The sequence below is a fragment of the Bidens hawaiensis genome, unplaced genomic scaffold (genome assembly GCF_021521415.1).
Source record: "Bidens hawaiensis isolate Kalapana, Puna unplaced genomic scaffold, B.hawaiensis_p1.1 tig00055686_1, whole genome shotgun sequence".
In the NCBI taxonomy this organism is placed as follows: domain Eukaryota; kingdom Viridiplantae; phylum Streptophyta; class Magnoliopsida; order Asterales; family Asteraceae; genus Bidens; species Bidens hawaiensis.
Window position 1 is genome coordinate 42,450 of NW_027500021.1, and position 19,108 is coordinate 61,557.

The following is a 19,108-nucleotide window of genomic DNA, read 5'->3' on the forward strand; positions in this document are numbered from 1 at the left end:
ATACATTTTCATCGAGTTACAGACCGAACAATAAACGAGTATGAATCTGTCAGAAATCGTTATAACCAAAACTCAACCCTAACGACCAATAAGCGTGTTAATATGATCGGTTTAAGAGACTTGGGGAAACATAGAACTAACCTTCAATTGAAGTTTTAGACCTTAATCATGGCTGCACAAAAGAAAAACGAGGGTGGGGAGGCTGGAGTAGGCTGCCGATTGGACAAGGGAATGGGGGGTTAGGGTTTGTTTATTTTGTTATAAAAATCTTACCCTCAAGCCCCTCCAATTATAAAGGATTGACATCTTGGTTGAAAATTTAAATAAATTAACGTATCGGGATAATGAGAAGGTTTCCGAGGAGTGTCGGTTCAATCTCGAGAAATATACATACTTTAAATCTTTAAACCGAAAATTAACGAGCGTTACACATAAAACGGATCATTTGCTACCGGTGGCTGGTACGATGACGTTGGCTGACCTCCATAATCCGACCAAGCGACAGATGATGGGTACGATAGCTGACTACCGTAATCCGACACGAAGTACTCCTACCATACATAAATTAGAAATTCAAACAACAGTGCTAGTGATAATAATAAATAACAATAATGTTAGATTTAATCACTCCAAGTTAGAGTTTAGGGTTAGTTATGTAATTAAGTCATAATATAGTTTAGTTAGTTTTAATATTTATGTATTGTAGAAGGGCTGAAGTTGTAATTAGTTTTAAGATCAAAAGACATGAACGAACATCTGTGGTCTATATATATATCTCTTCCACATCAATAAAAATTCATACCTTTTTGCAAATTGTTATTTTGTTATTATCATTGATTGATCATTCATTTGTTTATCTTGGTCAACAATTGGCATCAGAGCCATCTTAATTGCTTTCAATTCAACATTGCCGACTGTTTTTGTTTGATTCTGGATTCCACAAACAATTAGGGTTTGAGGAATTGTTTGAGACGTCAACAGAAGAATCGGACTCAATTAATCTACATTGTGATTCACGTTTTTTGTGATATTTTCTGAATTGTTCAGAAAATTTTAACAATTGAACCATCGGCCTTCACTAGAATCGTTGTGATTCTTGTTGATTTTCTTTGTTGAAATCGCTTTTACCATTGAAATCAAATTCAATTCGTTTAATTGCTATTTCTTTTGTTGAAGTTGCAATTGAATTTGGATTATTTAATTATAAAAGAACAAAGAATTTGTTATTCTCTGATTGAGTTTGTTCGTGGGCAACAACTCGTGATCAACAACCATTTAATTTTGACCTTTTATATTGTGTTACTTAAAAATAAAAGGTGCATCACAGCGTTTGGTTGTTTGCTGCACAACTTTGACTCACTAAAATCACAAATTAGATTTGTGTTTTTTTTACTTTTGTTGTTTTACTAGTGGTAATCGATTTTTTAGCCATCGGACTTTGGAATCTTTGGTTAAACTTAGTTTATTAAAACTAATATTAAACACAATCGGTTTGTGTTTGGAAGCAAAATCAATCAGTTTGATTGTTTTTGTTTAAATTATTATTTGGATAATTTGACTATTTGTAGTGAAATCTGCACAAAGGTCAGAAGAAGAAAAATAGAAACACGTCTGTTGTGTTTTTTTTTTATTTTATTTGTTCTAGACCAAATTACATCTAATTTATAGATTTATAATCTTTTGGTAAATTAAACCCGGGATTAGATCGTTGTATCTAATAAGTGTAGTGGTTTAATCATATACGAATAAGGATTCATTATTAATTTTTATGAACCGAGTTTGCTGTAAACTTTTGAGGACGGTTCTTATAAGTTTAAGAGGTTAAACTTTTTATCCAAAACCTGTTTATACTTTGTGTATAATTTTTATTATTATCTTTAAAGGAAACCATGTCAGAAAGTCCAATGGATAATAATGCTATTGTAACACATAAAGAGCCGGGATCATCTTTTTCGAATTTCCAATGCCCTATGTTAAAATCTACTAATTACACAACATGGGCAATTCGAATGAAAAACATGCTAGATGCAAATGGTCTTTGGGAGATGATAGAACCCGATGGTGAAACAAGAAGAGATGTCAAGAAAGACAAATATGCTATTGCCTACTTGTTTCAAACGTTACCCGAAGAATTACTCCTACAAGTTGCAAACTGTAAAACTGCAACAGAGGTGTGGGATTCATTAAAAACCAGACATATTGGTGCAACGCAAGTGCAAGAAGCACGATTGCAAAGTATTAAGTCTGAATTTGATAGATTACAAATGGAAGATAATGAGACTATTGATTCTTTCACATTGAGACTAACAAATATTGTTAGTAAAGCAACTAGTTGTGGTGAAAAGATTGATTAGACCACACTAGTAAGAAAAATCTTAACCTCAATGCCCGATAGGTTTTTGCATATAATTGCTTCGATTGAGCAATTTACTGATCAAAAGCAAGTAACCGTGGACGATATTATCGGGAGGCTTAAAACCTATGAGGAAAGGATTAAATCCAAAAGAGGAGTTGTGACCGAACCCAAGATAAACAAATGTTGACACATCATGACAAGAGTGAGGGTCATCAAAAAAATTTTGGAAATCATGGACCGAAGAGGTTCAATGCATCACGAAAGAATTGGCGTGATGGCAAGGGAAAACATGTTGATAAGGATAAAAATCATCTCAACATTCCCATTACAATAAACCTAAGAAAACTCAAAGAGATGTGAGTAAGGTTAAGTGCTATAAATGCAAGCTGCGTGGGCATTATGCTAACACGTGTCCTCAAAAGGATCAAGCACATGAGCAATCTAACTTGGTGGAAGAGGACGAAGAGCCCACGTTGTTGATGGACGTTCTTAGTGAACATGTGATCCATCAAGAAATTTTCCTAAATGAAAAGGAAATTAAGGCTAATTTATATACGGCCACAAATGAAAGTCTATGGTACTTAGACAATGGTGCAAGTAACCATATGACTGGTAATAGAAAACATTTCAGAGAAATAGACGAGAAAATCTCTGGACGAGTTTGTTTTGGTGATGGTTCGTATGTAGAAATTAAAGGGCGAGGCTCAATTCTGTTGGAATGCAAGAATAAGGAACAGAGAATTATATCTCATGTTTACTACATTCCAAGTTTGAAAAGCAATATTCTGAGCCTCGGACAATTAACAGAAAGCGGTTGCAAAGTTCTATTGGAATGTGACTCTTTGTTTTTATACGATCATAATCAAATGCTGCTTATGAAAGTCACACGTTCAAGGAATAGACTTTACAACATCAATTTAAAAATTGGTGAACCCGTTTGTTTATTGTCCAAACTAGATGATGAAGCATGGTTGTGGCATGCTCGCTTGGGTCATCTGAACTTTGATGCAATAAAGTCAATGACTCATAAAAATTTGGTTCAAGGGATTCCTTGTATTAATCATGCAAGTCAAGTGTGTGACGCATGTCTCTTGGGAAAGCACGTTAGAGCTCCATTCCCGAACCAAGCAAAATTTAAATCTGTTAAACCATTAGACTTGGTTTATGGAGACCTTTGTGGTCCTATATCACCATCCACTTATTCTGGAAAGAAATATATTTTCCTACTTGTTGATGACTGTACCCGTTACATGTGGGTATATTTCTTAACTTCTAAAGATCAAGCTTTTGGAGTTTTTAAAGAATTTAAAAGGGTGGTGGAAAACGAGGTTGGAACCAAATTGAAAATGTTAAGAACTAATAGAGGAGGAGAGTTCACATCAAGTGAATTCCATCAGTTCTGTAAAGATAATGGTATAGCTAGACAACTTACAACACCTTATTCACCACAACAAAATGGTGTGGTTGAACGTAAAAACAGAACTATGTTATCCACTACCCGTAGCATAATGAATGCTATGTCAATGCCTCAAAACTTTTGGGGTGAAGCTGTAAGGCAAACCATATATGTATTAAACAGAATCCCAACTAAATCGTTAACAAATGCTACACCTTTGAAGCGTTAAAAGGTCGAAAACCAAACCTAAAACATTTAAGCATATGCTAAAGTACCATCAAATCATCTAACTAAGTTAGATGATAGAAGTGTCAAGATGGTATACTTGGGAGTTGAGGAAGGATCAAAAGCATATAGACTTTATGATCCCAATACTAAACGAATTTGCATCAGTCGAGATGTAAAATTCTTGGAAAAGGATTCATGGAATTGGGAGGAGTACATGAATGAAGTTGGAAGCGAGGAACCTGAGTGGGTAGACTTCATTGTTGAGGATAACTTCAATGAACTTACTCAAGAAAACAATGAAACAGTCCCGGTGACTCGAGAGGATGAATATACAAGAGATAATGACCAAGAATATGAAGAACCATTATCTCCTAATTCTCCAAGTACTCCTGTCACACCTCCAACATTCACTTATGAGCCAAATTCAGCCGAAGTCGCTGAATATAGACCAATTATTGATAGCTCATTAAATCCTTTTGATCATACCCAATTGCAAGGTTTTAAACCTTTGGGAGATGTGTATAAAAGGTCCAAAAAGGTTAACACTGATGTTAACGAACTTTTCTTGGTTGAAGAAGAACCTCAGAATTACAAAGAGGCAGCCAACAACAAGAAATGGATTGAGGCTATGCAAGCTGAGATAGACTCAATCAATAAGAATAATACTTGGAAGTTGACCAAGTTACCTGACAATCATAAGGCAATCAGCCTAAAATGGGTATTCAAGACCAAATGAAATGCGAGCGGGAAAATAATAAAGCATAAGGCTCGTTTGGTAGCCAAAGGCTATGTACAGCAGCATGGTATAGACTTTGATGAAGTCTTTGCTCCTGTAGCACGCATAGAGACGGTTCATCTCATTTTAGCTCTTGCAGCTTATAATGGATGGGAAGTACATCACCTTGATGTAAAATCCGCATTCCTACATGGCGAACTGAAGGAAGAAGTCTATGTTTTACAACCTGAAGGATTTGTGAAAACACAAGATGCAAGAAAGGTCTACAAGCTTTCCAAAGCATTATACGGACTTAGACAAGCGCCACGTGCATGGAATATGAAACTCGATCACATTCTAAAATCACTTGATTTTAAGAAATGCAAGTTGGAACATGCCGTCTATACGAAGAAGAGCAAAACGTCTACTTTGCTAGTTGGAGTCTATGTTGATGATCTAATAATAACTAGATCATCAAAGAAAGAAATATACTTGTTTAAATCTCAAATGGAAGAAAAATTTGAGATGAGTGACCTTGGGTTATTGGCTTATTATCTTGGTATAGAAGTTACCCAATCAGGGGGTGATATATCTATCAAGCAAGCTGGTTACATTACTAAAATTCTAAAGAATGCTGGAATGTTGGATAGTAATGAAACCAAGATCCCTATGAACCCTGGTACACTCTTGACTAAAACCGATGGTGGAAAATCGGTTGATCCCACTGAATATAGAAGTCTAATTGGATGCTTAAGGTATCTACTTCATACTAAACCAGACATATCTTATTCAGTTGGTTTACTAAGTAAGTTTATGCAAGAACCTAAAGAACACCATTTCAAATCCATTCATCAATTGCTTCGTTATATCAAAGGCACTAAAGACTTTGGTATAATTTATAAGAGGAATGGAGGATGTAAAATAACTGGCTACAGTGATAACAGTTATGGTGTTAATACCGAAGAAGGAAAAGGCACTACAGGGATAGTGTTCTATTTTGGGAATTCTCCCATTACTTGGTGCACACAAAAGCAACAAACTGTGGCACTCTCTTCATGTGAATCTGAATTCATGGCTGCAACGGCTGCAGCATGTCAAGCACTATGGCTAAAAAGACTACTGAGTGAACTCACCGGATGGAAGGAAGAAAAGGTTACTCTATATGTCGACAACATATCCGCTATCGCGCTAATGAAGAACCCGGTGTTTCATGGAAGAAGCAAACACATTGACATCCATTATCATTTCATAAGGGAATGTGTTGAAAACAATCACATCACTGTTGAACATATAAGTGGAGAACTTCAAAAAGCGGACATCTTGACAAAAGCATTGGCAAGGATCAAGTTTGCTACAATGAGGAAACTGCTCGGCGTTGAAGACTTGTTCGTGATTAAGGGGGTGAATGTTAGATTTAATCACTCCAAGTTAGAGTTTAGGGTTAGTTATGTAATTAAGTCATAATATAGTTTAGTTAGTTTTAATATTTATGTATTGTAGAAGGGCTGAAGTTGTAATTAGTTTTAAGATCAAAAGACATGAACGAACATCTGTGGTCTATATATATCTCTTCCACATCAATAAAAATTCATACCTTTTTGCAAATTGTTATCTTGTTATTATCATTGATTGATCATTCATTCGTTTATCTTGGGCAAAAATAATACCTATAAAAAATAAAATATAATATTTTAATAATAAATAAGAATATTAAAATAATAATAACATAACCATATATTTACAATAATAATAAATAACGAAACCTAGTTCAAGTTTGGCAAGCCTGGCGAGCCAGTGTTACCATAAAACTGTTCGGGCTGACAGTAAGGTTGTTGGGGCTGGGTATCATACCTGACATACTCCTAACAAAACGTAATGCAGCATATGTTAGTAAAAAAAACTACCAAATTCATATTAAATAAATATATAACGAAACCTGGTTCAAGTCTGGTAACCACAACGTGCCAGGCTGATCGTTAGCGGCGTAACCCGGCTCCTCCTCTTGAAATAAATGGTTAAACCAAGACATTCTGGGTATATATAGTACAAATGTTGTGTTGTTTTTTTGTTGAACGTTGAGAGATACAACGTCTCCATTTATAATAAAGAAAGGAAAGGAGGGAAAGGAGGGGAGCCGGGCTCCAATAATTCAGCAAAAGTAATACGCCGCGTATAGGCCTATACGCGGCGTATAAGGTATGAGTTGAAAACCTTGCCCAGCTTTTGCAGGGCATGTTGGAATCAAACTAATACGCCGCGTATAGGTCTATACCCGGCGTATAGGGGAGCTTTTCTAGAAAAACCCACCAGCTTGTCTTGTTATGTTTTTTTTTTCTTTTTTTTTCTTTTCTTTTTTTTGTTATTTATTATTATTTATAATTATTATTATTAATATTATTTTATTTATGAATAATATATTATTATTCATAATTCGGCAAAGCGTGTTCGGTAGCAGGCCTTATATGGGAAAATTGACATTGCAAAACGACCCTTCAACTTATTGGCTGATATCGTTATGGACATCTTGAATCAGTTACGGTGATTACCTTAGGAAAAACTAGCAGTGCCAAACGAACCCTTTCTTGGATGCTCTCGGTATCGGCATCTCAAATCCGCCTCTTTTATATCTTCAAACTCCAACGGTTTTGACCTTCGGCCACCACCGGCAACCGTAGTTGTGTTCACTCAAACACATATCAGTCGTCACTAAGCTTAAGCTTAGGCTTGTTATTAGTTTTATTTTTAATTGTGGGTATTCTAAGTTGGTCATTTTGCGTATATTAAAGAATTATCGGCGTATATATATACGTATACATATATGGTAGATGTGTGTTATAACAATTCATTGCGCCTACATAACCAACAACAGATCGAGACGCTAGTTTGATGAGTTGAATCTCTCAGATCCGCAGTATTCGGTAACGGCAGCGAGAACGTGAGCCCATACTTTGGACAGAAAAGTGGAAATTCGGTCATTGCTCCAGCTCAACGAGCACCAGACTGAGATATTAGCCCGAACTTACCTGAACCGATTGACACGTATGCTGACATGGATTTAGGGTCGGTGCTGACGCTGATATTAACATGTTTACATAATACACAATGAAAGCACAAACTCAAACAACAATCCCTACAATAGCAATTCTCTTAAAGGACCAGTCAAACAAGAAGAAGAGTAAAATAACGAAGACAATTTCTATTGTATGGATTGTTGTTTGAGTTTGCGCTTTCATTGTGTATTATGCAAACGTGTCAACGAATGCTGTAAACAAACGTGTTAATATCCACGTCAACACCGACGCCTAAATCCACGTCTGCAAAAGTGTCAACCGGTTCAGCTAGGTCCGAGCTAATATTTCAATCTAGTGCTCGTTATGTTGGAGTAATGACCGAATTTCCACCTATCTGTCCAAAGTAGGGGCTCCCGTTCTCGCTGCCGTTAGCGGATACCGCGGATCCGAGAGATTCAAACTCATCAAACTAGTCTCTCGATCTGCTGCTAGTTATGTCGGCGCAATGAATTCTTATACCGCACATCTACCATATATATATACGTATATATATAAGCCGATAATTCTTTAATATACGCAACATGATCAACTTAGAATACCCCCAACTAAAAATAAAACTAATAACAACCCTAAGCTTAAGCTTAGTGACGACTGATATGTGTTTGAGTGAACACAACTACGGTTGTCGGTGGTGACCGTCGATCAAGACCGTTGGAGTTCGAAGAAATCGAAGAGCCAGATTTGAGATTACGATAACGAAAGCAGCCAAAAAATTGAAAGTTCGTTTGGAAATGTCAGTTTTCCCAAGTAAGCAACTGTAACTAATTCAAGATGCCCATAACGAAACCAGCCAATAATTTAAAAGTTCGTCTCGCACTGTCAATTTTCCCAAATAAGTCCTGCTACTGAACGCCCGTTATCGAATTTTGAATAATAATATGTTATTGATAAGTAAATAATATTAATATTAATATTAATCATAAATAACATTAAAAATTACAAAAGAAAAGAAAAGAAATAAAAAAAAGAAAAAAAAACCATAATAAGACAACACTGGTGGACTTTTCTAGAAAAACACACTAACATAAATATAACATAATACAATATAATATAATATAATAATATAATAACTATATTATATTAATAATATAATATAATATAATAATATTATTATATTATATTATATTATATTATATTATATTATACGAACGTACCTCCGAATGTCTTGCGTCGCCGCCTAACCCCGGCATCTGACTCTCTGGCGTACATCAGGTACCTAATAATAATAATATTTTAGTACTAATAATAATAGAAAAATTAATGCTTTAATACTAATAATTATATGTTTAGAATAAAAATAATAATAATATAATAATTAATATTTTAATAGTATTTTACTATAATTATTTTAATAATATTTTAATAATAATAATAAAAATATAATAATTGATATTTAAATATTATTATTTTAATAATGATAATACTATTTTAATAAAAACAATAATATTATTTTATTTGACTAACAATAATATTTTCATAACAACAATATTTTAATAATAATATTAATATTTTAATAGTAATACTATAATAAAAATTTTAACAATAACGGTAACAATACGGGAAATCTATTTTAAGTTTAAGAGGCCTGGCGAACTAGGGTTACCGTCAAACGGTCGGTGCTTAGACAAATTTCTAGAGTAAACCATTCACCAAATCTCTGTCCTAACATCTACAACTATGTCCTAACATGTAAAAAATAAAGATAAAACGAAACCTGGTTTAACTCCGACTGACCGTTAGCGCCGTCCGGCATCTCCTCGTCCGACTTCGGAAACATACATGGTTTAATTCCGACTGACCGTTAGCCGTCCGGCATCTCCTCGTCCGACTCCGGAAACATATATGGTTGTTGGTGTTGGTTGAATGAAAAGGGTGAGGGTTAAGAAAAAAAAAAGAAAAAAGAAATGGTGGAGAGGGAGGGGAGGGAGCTGGGCTCCAATAATATACAAAGCCAATACGCCGCGTATAGGGCTATACGCGACGAAAAGCCCGTACGATCCGACAACCCTATGACAGAGTCAGGCTAGGACGTCAAATCGTACCCTAATCCGCCGCGTATAGGGTGGTGGGGTGGTGTCCCTAGCAGGACCCTTATTATATCATGGAGGTTGGGTATTAGTTACATGATAAAAAGGATATTTTCTTTAAAAAAAGTTGCTTTGAAATTATGAGTTAAAATGAGTAATGAAGATAATCCGAAGCTCCTAAACTCTGCGTCTATCAGTGAGCCATGGCTGCTCACCACATCCTTCTTCTATCCAAACCCAAACCCAAACCCTCTCTCTTCCTTTACGCATCCAAAGCCACCTTCATTTCCGTCTCTTCGCCTTTCATCCGCAGACACAAATCCACACAGACGGTAGCTTCTTCACTCGGCGGAGTTCAAATTTCTAAACAAGGTATTTCTTCTTCATTTTCTGATTTGATTGTGTAATTAATTTACCACATATTTGCGCTTTTCTTTTGTTGATTTTTTTTAAAATATATATATACTTGTTGATAATAGAACATCTTCTATTATCAACTACTCTGTGAGGTAGTGTTTTGATTCTTAGTCCTGATATGGTATATTTGTGGTCCAGATGTTGTTAAGGATGAACCGACAAATAATGTCCCGGATCTAATAATATTTACTAAACTTGGATTACAACTTCATAGGAGAGATAACCATCCCCTTAGGATACTCAAGAATGCGATATATGAGTATTTTCGCTCTAACTATAACAATCAGTTTCTCAAGTTTGATGATTTGTCCCCTATTGTTACCACTAAACAGGTATGCCCTTAAACTTGCAACATAGGAAATACCTTATTAACATTTTTGCACTGTGATCACTTAAATAGATTCACCTTTTGTAGCTGGCACTGTATAGGTGTCAATTGGGTTGAAATGTTTAACCCAAACCCATATTGAAAACATCAATCCTAACACTTAAAATCGTGTAATCAGAATACGACCAGTTTCACCCATGTTTTAAACGGTTCGAATGATAATGATCAAGTTGATAGGTTGTGGGTTGAAATGTTCAACCCGAACACGATCCATATTTTTATTTGTGTCAAAACTTCCACTCTAATACGCACACACTTAAAATCGTGTAACCCAAGCACAACCCATTTAACCCTTCTATCTAAACGGGTTGGGTGATAAACAAGTTGATTGGGTTGTAAAACATGGTTTAAGTGCATTCACAGCAGGTCCTCTATATTTTTGTGAGTGTGTTCTCTATATTGTGTGGAGTGATTGCAAGTGGTTGTGAGTGGAGGAGGGAGAAAATGTTACTATTCATGATTATGTTTGTGTCCTGTCAGAAATTGCCACCTCTAGTTGGCAGTCTGACGATTGAAAAGAAAATACTTTTGCATCTAAAACAATTTAAATGGCATGTCATGCTTTAATAGTGATACCTATTTAAACTTTTTTAATGAAATGCATGTCTATGATATAGCTTTGTTATTATTATTTATATAAACCTTTTTACATTGTTTGATAAACAATTTTAAATCCTTTGTGCAAGCAGAACTTTGATGATGTCTTGGTACCTGCTGATCATGTGAGCCGGAGTTACAATGATACATACTACATTGATGCAGACACTGTGCTGAGGTGTCACACTAGTGCACATCAGGCTGAGTTGCTAAGGAAAGGATATACCAATTTTCTTGTTACTGGTGATGTTTATCGAAGAGACTCCATTGATTCAACTCATTATCATGTATTCCATCAGGTATCTGATTTTCTTTTTCTGAATCAACTATAATTCTATAATATTACAGTTAACTAATATGAGTAAAAACGATCATGATTATGATTATTAGATTCTGATTTTGATTAGTCAAACCACAATTATCAGCTACATAACATACGTCTGAAGGGCCCCAAAGTTATGCGGGTTATAATACTTGTATGTGAGTGTGCTGATGGAAGGAGTTAGGGTGTTCAGTCCAAATGATTGGAATGGTTCTGGCATTGATGGAACTTCATATGCTGCAAATGATCTAAAAGCTTGTCTAGAGGGTTTGACACGTCACCTTTTTGGTAAGAAATTGATTCATTACTTAATATTATATATGCTAAGTTGAGATGGACAGTAGCTAACCGAGTGAACTTTCACTTCATTATGACGTTCAGGTGCTGTTGAAATGCGATGGGTTGACACTTATTTTCCATTTACAAATCCATCTTTTGAACTCAAGATATATTTCCAGGTAAAGATTTTTTTTTTTTTTATTAAGTTTAAGTTCAAAACTCTTGTCACTGATGGGTATTTTAGATATTTAACTAATGAACTGGTGTGATGTATTATTTTAATAAACGTTATGTAATTTTAATTGATGGTTCAGGAAAAGTGGTTGGAGATTCTTGGTTGTGGTGTGATGGAACAAGAAATATTAAAACGAGGTGGGAAAACCGATAACGTGGCTTGGGCATTTGGACTTGGATTGGAACGTTTGGCAATGGTCTTATTTGACATTCCTGATATTAGGCTTTTTTGGTCGACCGATAAGCGGTTCACATCTCAGGTACTTTACTAAATGCAGCTGACCAATTAGGTTATGGGCCAAGACAGATTGACCTAAAACATTCTTGTGATGCAGTTTACTAAAGGTCAACTTGGGATAAAGTTCAAGCCATTTTCAAAGGTATGAGTTGGCATTTATGCGCATACTATTTTTCTATTCTATTCTGATGAATAATATTATATGCAGTATCCACCTTGTTATAAAGACATGAGTTTCTGGATAAATGATTCATTCACTGAAAACAATCTTTGTGAAATCGTCAGAGGCGTTGCTGGTGATCTTGCCGAGGAGGTGATTAATTGTTAGTATAAGAATACTTGGTTTTTTTCACTTTAGTATGAAAGAAAATAACACTCTTATATATGTTCAGGTCCAATTGATTGACAACTTCACTAACAAGAAAGGAAAGACTAGCCATTGTTATAGGATCACATATCGCTCCATGGAGCGTTCTCTTACTGACAAGGAAATAAACGAGCTACAGGTACGTTAACATCTTTTCATCAAACAAGTTTCATTTAAATCCTCATTTCATACTGATAATAAACATTATGATTTGGCGGATGGATATTAATGCAGTGGAATGTTCGAGATCAGGTGCAAAGACAGATGAATGTTGAACTAAGATGATTTTGTGTAGCATATTTTTGTTTGTTAAATTCAACACGGCATTCATAAGTTGCATGGTTACTTCCAATTTCCAACATATGTAACTCTAGTCCTTTGTTGTTATACTTGTAATGATTATGATATAACTGCAAATTTTCTTTTGGTAAAATTACTGTTCGATAAAAACTTGCTTGTACTTCGCTTGAGCCTATTTGGCTCGAGCTGCCTGGTTAGTATAATCATTAGAGTTGAGTTCGAGTTGACTTGATACATTTGCATTCTTGATTTCTGCAGACAAAAAGATGTTATTTATGGTGTTCTCTTCAAAGTTATTATTTTTATGATCTTTGCACTTTGCATTCCTAAGTTGAAAACACGGCACATTATAAATTGAGGCCCAGTTTATCTCAAATCACCAATAATTCATCCTTAATCTCCATTTTAATTGAAGTTATTCGTATAACCAACAAACATTAAATTAAGAGTGGTAACCTATTTAACTTCGTAGTAAATACGTGCATGTTGATGATTCCTAGAAATGCTAACATCCAGTGATCCAGGCGTGTTTAACTGTTGAGTTTTTATTTCATCCTTAGCTATTACGTCTAAAAATGAGTTGGTCATATTTATTTGCGTGTTATTCATACACCCTTACATGTAAGGAACAACGACAATCAAATCCAATTCAACCACAAGGGGTAACTAACATGTCTTCTTTCAAGAGTTATAGTAGCTTTTTGATTATGTTAGTACCATGTTTACATCATCCAACATGGTACAAAACTGACGCCAAACATGTTTGAAATAAGGAAGGTGGGGGTGGGCTCGGGTAAATAGCTGTGGGTATTTCGGGAACACTGCCACCACCCACTCATTTTCGGACACAAGAAAAGGGTTATAGAACAGATAAATGGAAGATCAATAATAGTTGCTCAACAACTATATGCCATTTTTCAATTTTTTCATTTAAAGGATTAGTTTGGTATTTTATTTTATTTTATTTTTTTATTGCATGTATAATGCAAGGAGGAGGAAGATAAAGAAGAATTTGATGGGATATTTTTGTCTATTTTCAATGTACGTGTGACCGTGCGGTGCGGGTCTCATAAATATATATTTATATAATTTAATGTTTGTTTATATAGTAACTTTTTATATAAATATAGAAAAAGAAAATTGTATAATTAACTGGTTAATTTATTTTTAGTAAATGTATAGTTTATAATTTATTCTTAGTTTAAACAAATAATTAGCCAAATGCATAATTAAATTTTAGTTAAAACAATAATGAAAGGAAAAATGGTTTAGAATACTTAAAAGGAATGACGTCACAAATTCAAACCGTTCAGGGTAAAAATGAGGTGATAGTGCATAATTGGGGGTGTCTTAGGGAACTCTCGAATACATATAAGGAGCACCCTCACCTCGTTTAGAAAACTAGATGTTTTTGGCCATGTAGAAGAGTTGCATGTTTTCATCTCATCAGTTAGCTACTTTGCTTGCGTTTTATTTCTTCTTAAACTTTATAGAACACCGTCGATTTAACGGCAGCACGGTGATCTTTATGAAAAATTAGATAAATGATAATAATTTAAATAATACTAATAAGGTGATAAGAATACACACTTGTTACAATATTAATGGGATTTCGACTGATGAAATCCTAAAGAATCAAGCACTAGATGACTAAATAATTAAGAAATATTTTAGTTGGTCACTTACATTTTTAGTGTATAATAAATATATATTTTTTAAAGTAGACAATAGATTATTAAACAGGCGGCCAACAAATATATATTGTTCAAGTTATTCCACGCATTTTATGATGTTTATATTTAATGATAACTTATCACTAGACACGAGTATTCACATTTTATCACGCTTGCACCTTCTTCACTAGAAAAGTAGAAATTTATATTTCTAAATCTTAAGTTGGTGTTTGAAATTTAGTTTTTCAAACTTGAGTTTAACTTCAATACTTTAACTAATAATAGGGTCGGCTCAGCAATTTTAGACACCTTCAATGAATTCTAAAATTTGCTTCCTTGTGAAAACAAAAATATCATTTTGTTTACAATCGTAATAAATAAAGATGCTATCGCTATAAACTTAAACTATAGAACCAAGACTCTACAGACCCAACTAATTGTATTGATTTCTATAATTGAGGCCCTCATATTTTCCCTAATCCAAGTTTATATTGGTCTTTGTCTCCCAGCTTCTTTCTCACAAACACAACCAATTATATATATATATATATATATATAAAAAAAATTTCAAAATTGAGGGCCCTATTTTTTTAGGATCGTAACTCTTTGTTTGTCACATGCATGATTCGAACCCAACTACATCCCTCTTGCCTCACACTAAACCAGCAAACCCAACTAGCATTTTCCAACTGAGCCAATAATCAATGACAATACAGTGGTTCTCTTGGTTTGATTAAATGGCACATAGCAATTAGATTATTATTTTATATTGATTATTATTTTATCATGTCTAAATTAATTTAGGTAATTCTATTATTGTAACATTTAATCTGTTTTTATTTTTCTATGAATCAACTTACAAGTTTGTCTTGAAGAGTTTTTTAAGTGAACCAACATTGATTCAAATGAGAAAAAATATTAAACGAATTTATACATTTATACGTGAACTAGCCGCGCTAATTAAAACGAAAAACAAATAATAGTTCACATGTACCACTACATTGAGTTCGAATCAAATTAAAATCAATGTTGATAAAAACGAAAAACATATAGTAGTTCACTAGATTGTGACATCAAGAAAGAAAGGGAAATAAGGTTTCTCAACATCAGTGAGCAATGGCTAGTGTCTTCAATGAGGCCAACTACAACACACTTCAATATGCATATATTTCGGTTTATGTTTCTCTTTAAAAGGTTGTTTATTTATTCAATGATTTTTTTTTAACGACCAACGAATAAAACCCAGCTATCAGGGTACCTAATGGCAAAAGGTGACCCCATGCACCTGCGATGGCAGGCAACGTCACTAACAACTGAACAGATGGATTTACTAAAAATATACAATAACTGTTTATTGCCTTAATTTTCAATATCTAAGTCTGGAAGCACTTTATTTATCAGCCTTTTCTCAAGTTACTAAGCAGCACAATAGGCTTGTAAAATGTCAATGTTGGAACCATAGGGCTTGCAAAGCCCTCCATGATCTGGATCTTCATTTATGCTGTTAACAAACAAGAAAAAGTTCTTGTTGTAACAAAGTCTTTACATATAATATATACACACACACAAACACTTATATATTTTCAAAAATTAAGGAGTTAGAAGAGAGAGATTCAGGACTTTGGGAGTTTCTTGCAGTTTGCAGGAGCCCAACCGATCTGCTGCTTCTCGTTGTCATAGATGATGATTTTGTCACGGAATGATATGTCTGCAAGTAAAAAAAGCGGCTTTATATCGCATACTATTTACTTGAATTGATGATTTGACTAAATATGTGTCTTAACCTTCTTACCTCCAACTAGATTAATGTTTTCCAGACCGACTTCTGATCCATTCAAGATCCCAAGGCAGGCATTTCCACGTTCCTGCACCAACAAACGCAAATGAGAACCAACATTGTGAAAAGAATTTAACCTTTTTTTTTTTAAGTTGACTTCCTACACTGATGATGAGATATGCTTCAGGGTCCATCTGAAACCGAGCATACTTTGATTTTGCAAAGCTCAACATTATCGGCTTAAACACATTTTTGACATCTTGGATGGACTTGAAAGGTTTTGATCCTTTCCAACATAGCGGGAGACTTTTATCATCGTTTGCAGCGTAAATCTTCTTTCCTTTAATGTCATTCATAAGCTGCAAACATAGGCTTGCACAATACAGTTATAAGAAAATAAAGGTGGCAGATACGATTACCAGAAAAGTCAACTACTCTTTGACTAACCATGGATACAAGAGCTTTATAAGCTTCTGCACTAAAGTATGTATATGTACTTCCACTATCAAACACGATAGGAAGACCCTTTGTTTTTCCGCCAACATATAATTCAGCAGTTCCCAAAGAGTAATGTTTTCTGCAAAAGTTCATGATAAGAAGTGAAAATATATAATTTACAGGAAAAAAATGAATGATAACTAAAAAACCTCACTCGATTTCGGTAGTTGACATGGGTGTCCAAATGACCCCTGAAGAAGGAACAAGTTCATTTCCAAAAAACAGAAATCCGTCTCCTTGTGCACCAAGACAATGGCCCACCACATTTCTTGTTAAACCGAGTTCATTTAGCTGGTTTAAAATACTCGTTTTGCCTAACCCTAGACCGAGAATTCCATCAGTGTATGGTGGGTCCATTGAGGAATGAACTTCTTGATTGTAACCACATCTAAAAATTTATGAAACTAAGATTACGTTGCGTGCATTACAAGAAATCACAAAAAGAAGGAATAAAAAAGAGGCTGACCCGAATGCAAGACGAGGCTTGGCTACACTTCCATTGATGTACTGTAAAGGAAACCAGTCTGTCACTAACAGACCAAGAGATGACCCGTGATCAGCATACTGACTTCATAGTCACATTGATCCTTTGGAGACTTGCAGTCAAGTGAGTCTGGCCAGTGAACCGATGCACATAACGGGTCGTTACACGTCACAAGGTCTTTGTTAGGCTTATAGGGCTTGTGAGGCGCCTACAACATGAACAAAAATGTTTAATTGCCGTTTTCAAAACACACTAAACACATCATCTAAATATTTTGAATAAGAATATTACGGGGAGGCAGTTGACACAGGGCACATCACACTGAAGCCAAGTGAGATCACTACCAGTATCGATGTCCAGCCAATAAGGTCTGGGTGGATTCCCTATGTTAACTGTCACATGATAGTACCTACACACAGCAGTAAAATTCATCATCCCTTTAATTAACTCAAAAAAAAAACTACAACTTTCTTCTGTACCAACAATGTAAACATTCCAAATAATTTACAAAAACCATTGTTCCAAAATGACATTTCAATAAAGCGGAAATCTTTACAAACTCAAATGGCCTAAAACTGGATAACAGACATATATACATGCATACATACTATAAAAGCCTAATAATAACATTACATACACACAACTAGCAAAGTCAAAAAGGCAAGGGCAAAAAGGTCCAAAAGTAAAATTAGCACAGACACAAATTGACAATTGATGAATTGAGAATGAATATACATATACAGATAGATACCCTCTAGGATAAACATTTCCGGTGACTTGCCGGAAGTTGATTGCTTGGCGGCGGAGTGAGAAGATCCATGGATTAATAATGCGGCTAACAAGTAGACGACGAGATTGATTTTGGAATGCATCTTCATTAATTACTCAAACCTCCCAAAGCCCAAAGTTTGATGATTGTTGACCAACACCGCTGACAGACGTGGCGACACTGTCTTGACTTTCACGCGGTATTCTGTTTTGTACCTAAAATTAATTGTGAGAAGTGTTAGAATATCTGTTTTGTGTTAGTGTTTATGGGGCTGTTTGCGTAATTTAATAGAACGTGGTTACTGGGGGTGTAACAGCATTCATATCAATGATTACATTAAAAAAATATTTTATTTCTCACTTTATTTCATTAAATAATATTTTTAATACAATTATCATTAAACTTTCTATCTCTTATACTCATAATAAATTTCAACAAATATTAAAAAAAATAAATAGGGCAAACAAGTTTTCCCAAATGTTATAAAAAATCACTAACTTTTATCTCTAATTCACTCACACCACAACCTTATCCTATAGCTTACAAAACCTAATGCTCTAACAACATGAAAGCTGCGAAAAATCATATGTAAGTGAGGTTTATTGTGCAATTAATAAAACTTGAGGGTATAATATAAAACATTTGTGTGTGTAAAATAAATTAAATTTTGAAGGGTGCAATATGTAAACAGAGAAATGTAAATAGGTATGCATAGATTTCAAAACTGTAGTTTGTTTAATAATCAACGAATAATAAATAATGATATTTGTTATTCTAAATTTCTAACGACTATTATTACTTTGACTTAATATTATATAAAATTAAAATAAATTATACGTATTCAATATAAAGATAAAACTTTATGCCGGTAAACTCTATTGCTAATTCACCAATAAAAAAGTAAATACGTGGATGAAGCTATAAAAGTTATCGGTGATCCGTCACTAATTAGCCCGTTAGTGATCATTCGGT

At 34.4% G+C, this 19,108-nt stretch overlaps 2 protein-coding genes and 1 pseudogene across 3 annotated transcripts; 2 read left to right on the plus strand and 1 right to left on the minus strand.

The window, feature by feature from the left end:
• Positions 1–1,889: 1,889 nt before the first annotated feature.
• LOC143601112 (uncharacterized) lies at positions 1,890–2,354 on the plus strand. The gene has a single exon (XM_077078606.1). It carries the CDS (start codon positions 1,890–1,892, stop codon positions 2,352–2,354), a length of 465 nt encoding a protein of 154 aa, XP_076934721.1.
• Positions 2,355–9,996: 7,642 nt separating this feature from the next.
• Positions 9,997–13,004, plus strand: LOC143601113 (phenylalanine--tRNA ligase, chloroplastic/mitochondrial-like). Its single transcript, XM_077078607.1, has 10 exons — positions 9,997–10,165; positions 10,349–10,542; positions 11,288–11,493; positions 11,687–11,805; positions 11,899–11,975; positions 12,111–12,290; positions 12,366–12,410; positions 12,477–12,581; positions 12,661–12,774; positions 12,870–13,004. The coding sequence occupies exons 1-10, from the start codon at positions 9,997–9,999 to the stop codon at positions 12,918–12,920; spliced, it is 1,260 nt and encodes a 419-aa protein (XP_076934722.1). The 3' UTR covers positions 12,921–13,004.
• Positions 13,005–15,965: 2,961 nt separating this feature from the next.
• On the minus strand, positions 15,966–18,351 carry LOC143601114 (aspartic proteinase Asp1-like; annotated as a pseudogene). Its single transcript, XR_013147596.1, has 9 exons — positions 18,259–18,351; positions 18,119–18,202; positions 17,659–17,776; positions 17,350–17,575; positions 17,038–17,271; positions 16,833–16,962; positions 16,550–16,744; positions 16,401–16,473; positions 15,966–16,316 (listed from the first exon to the last, which is right to left on the minus strand). The product of XR_013147596.1 is annotated as an aspartic proteinase Asp1-like (transcript).
• Between the last annotated feature and the right edge of the window lie 757 nt (positions 18,352–19,108).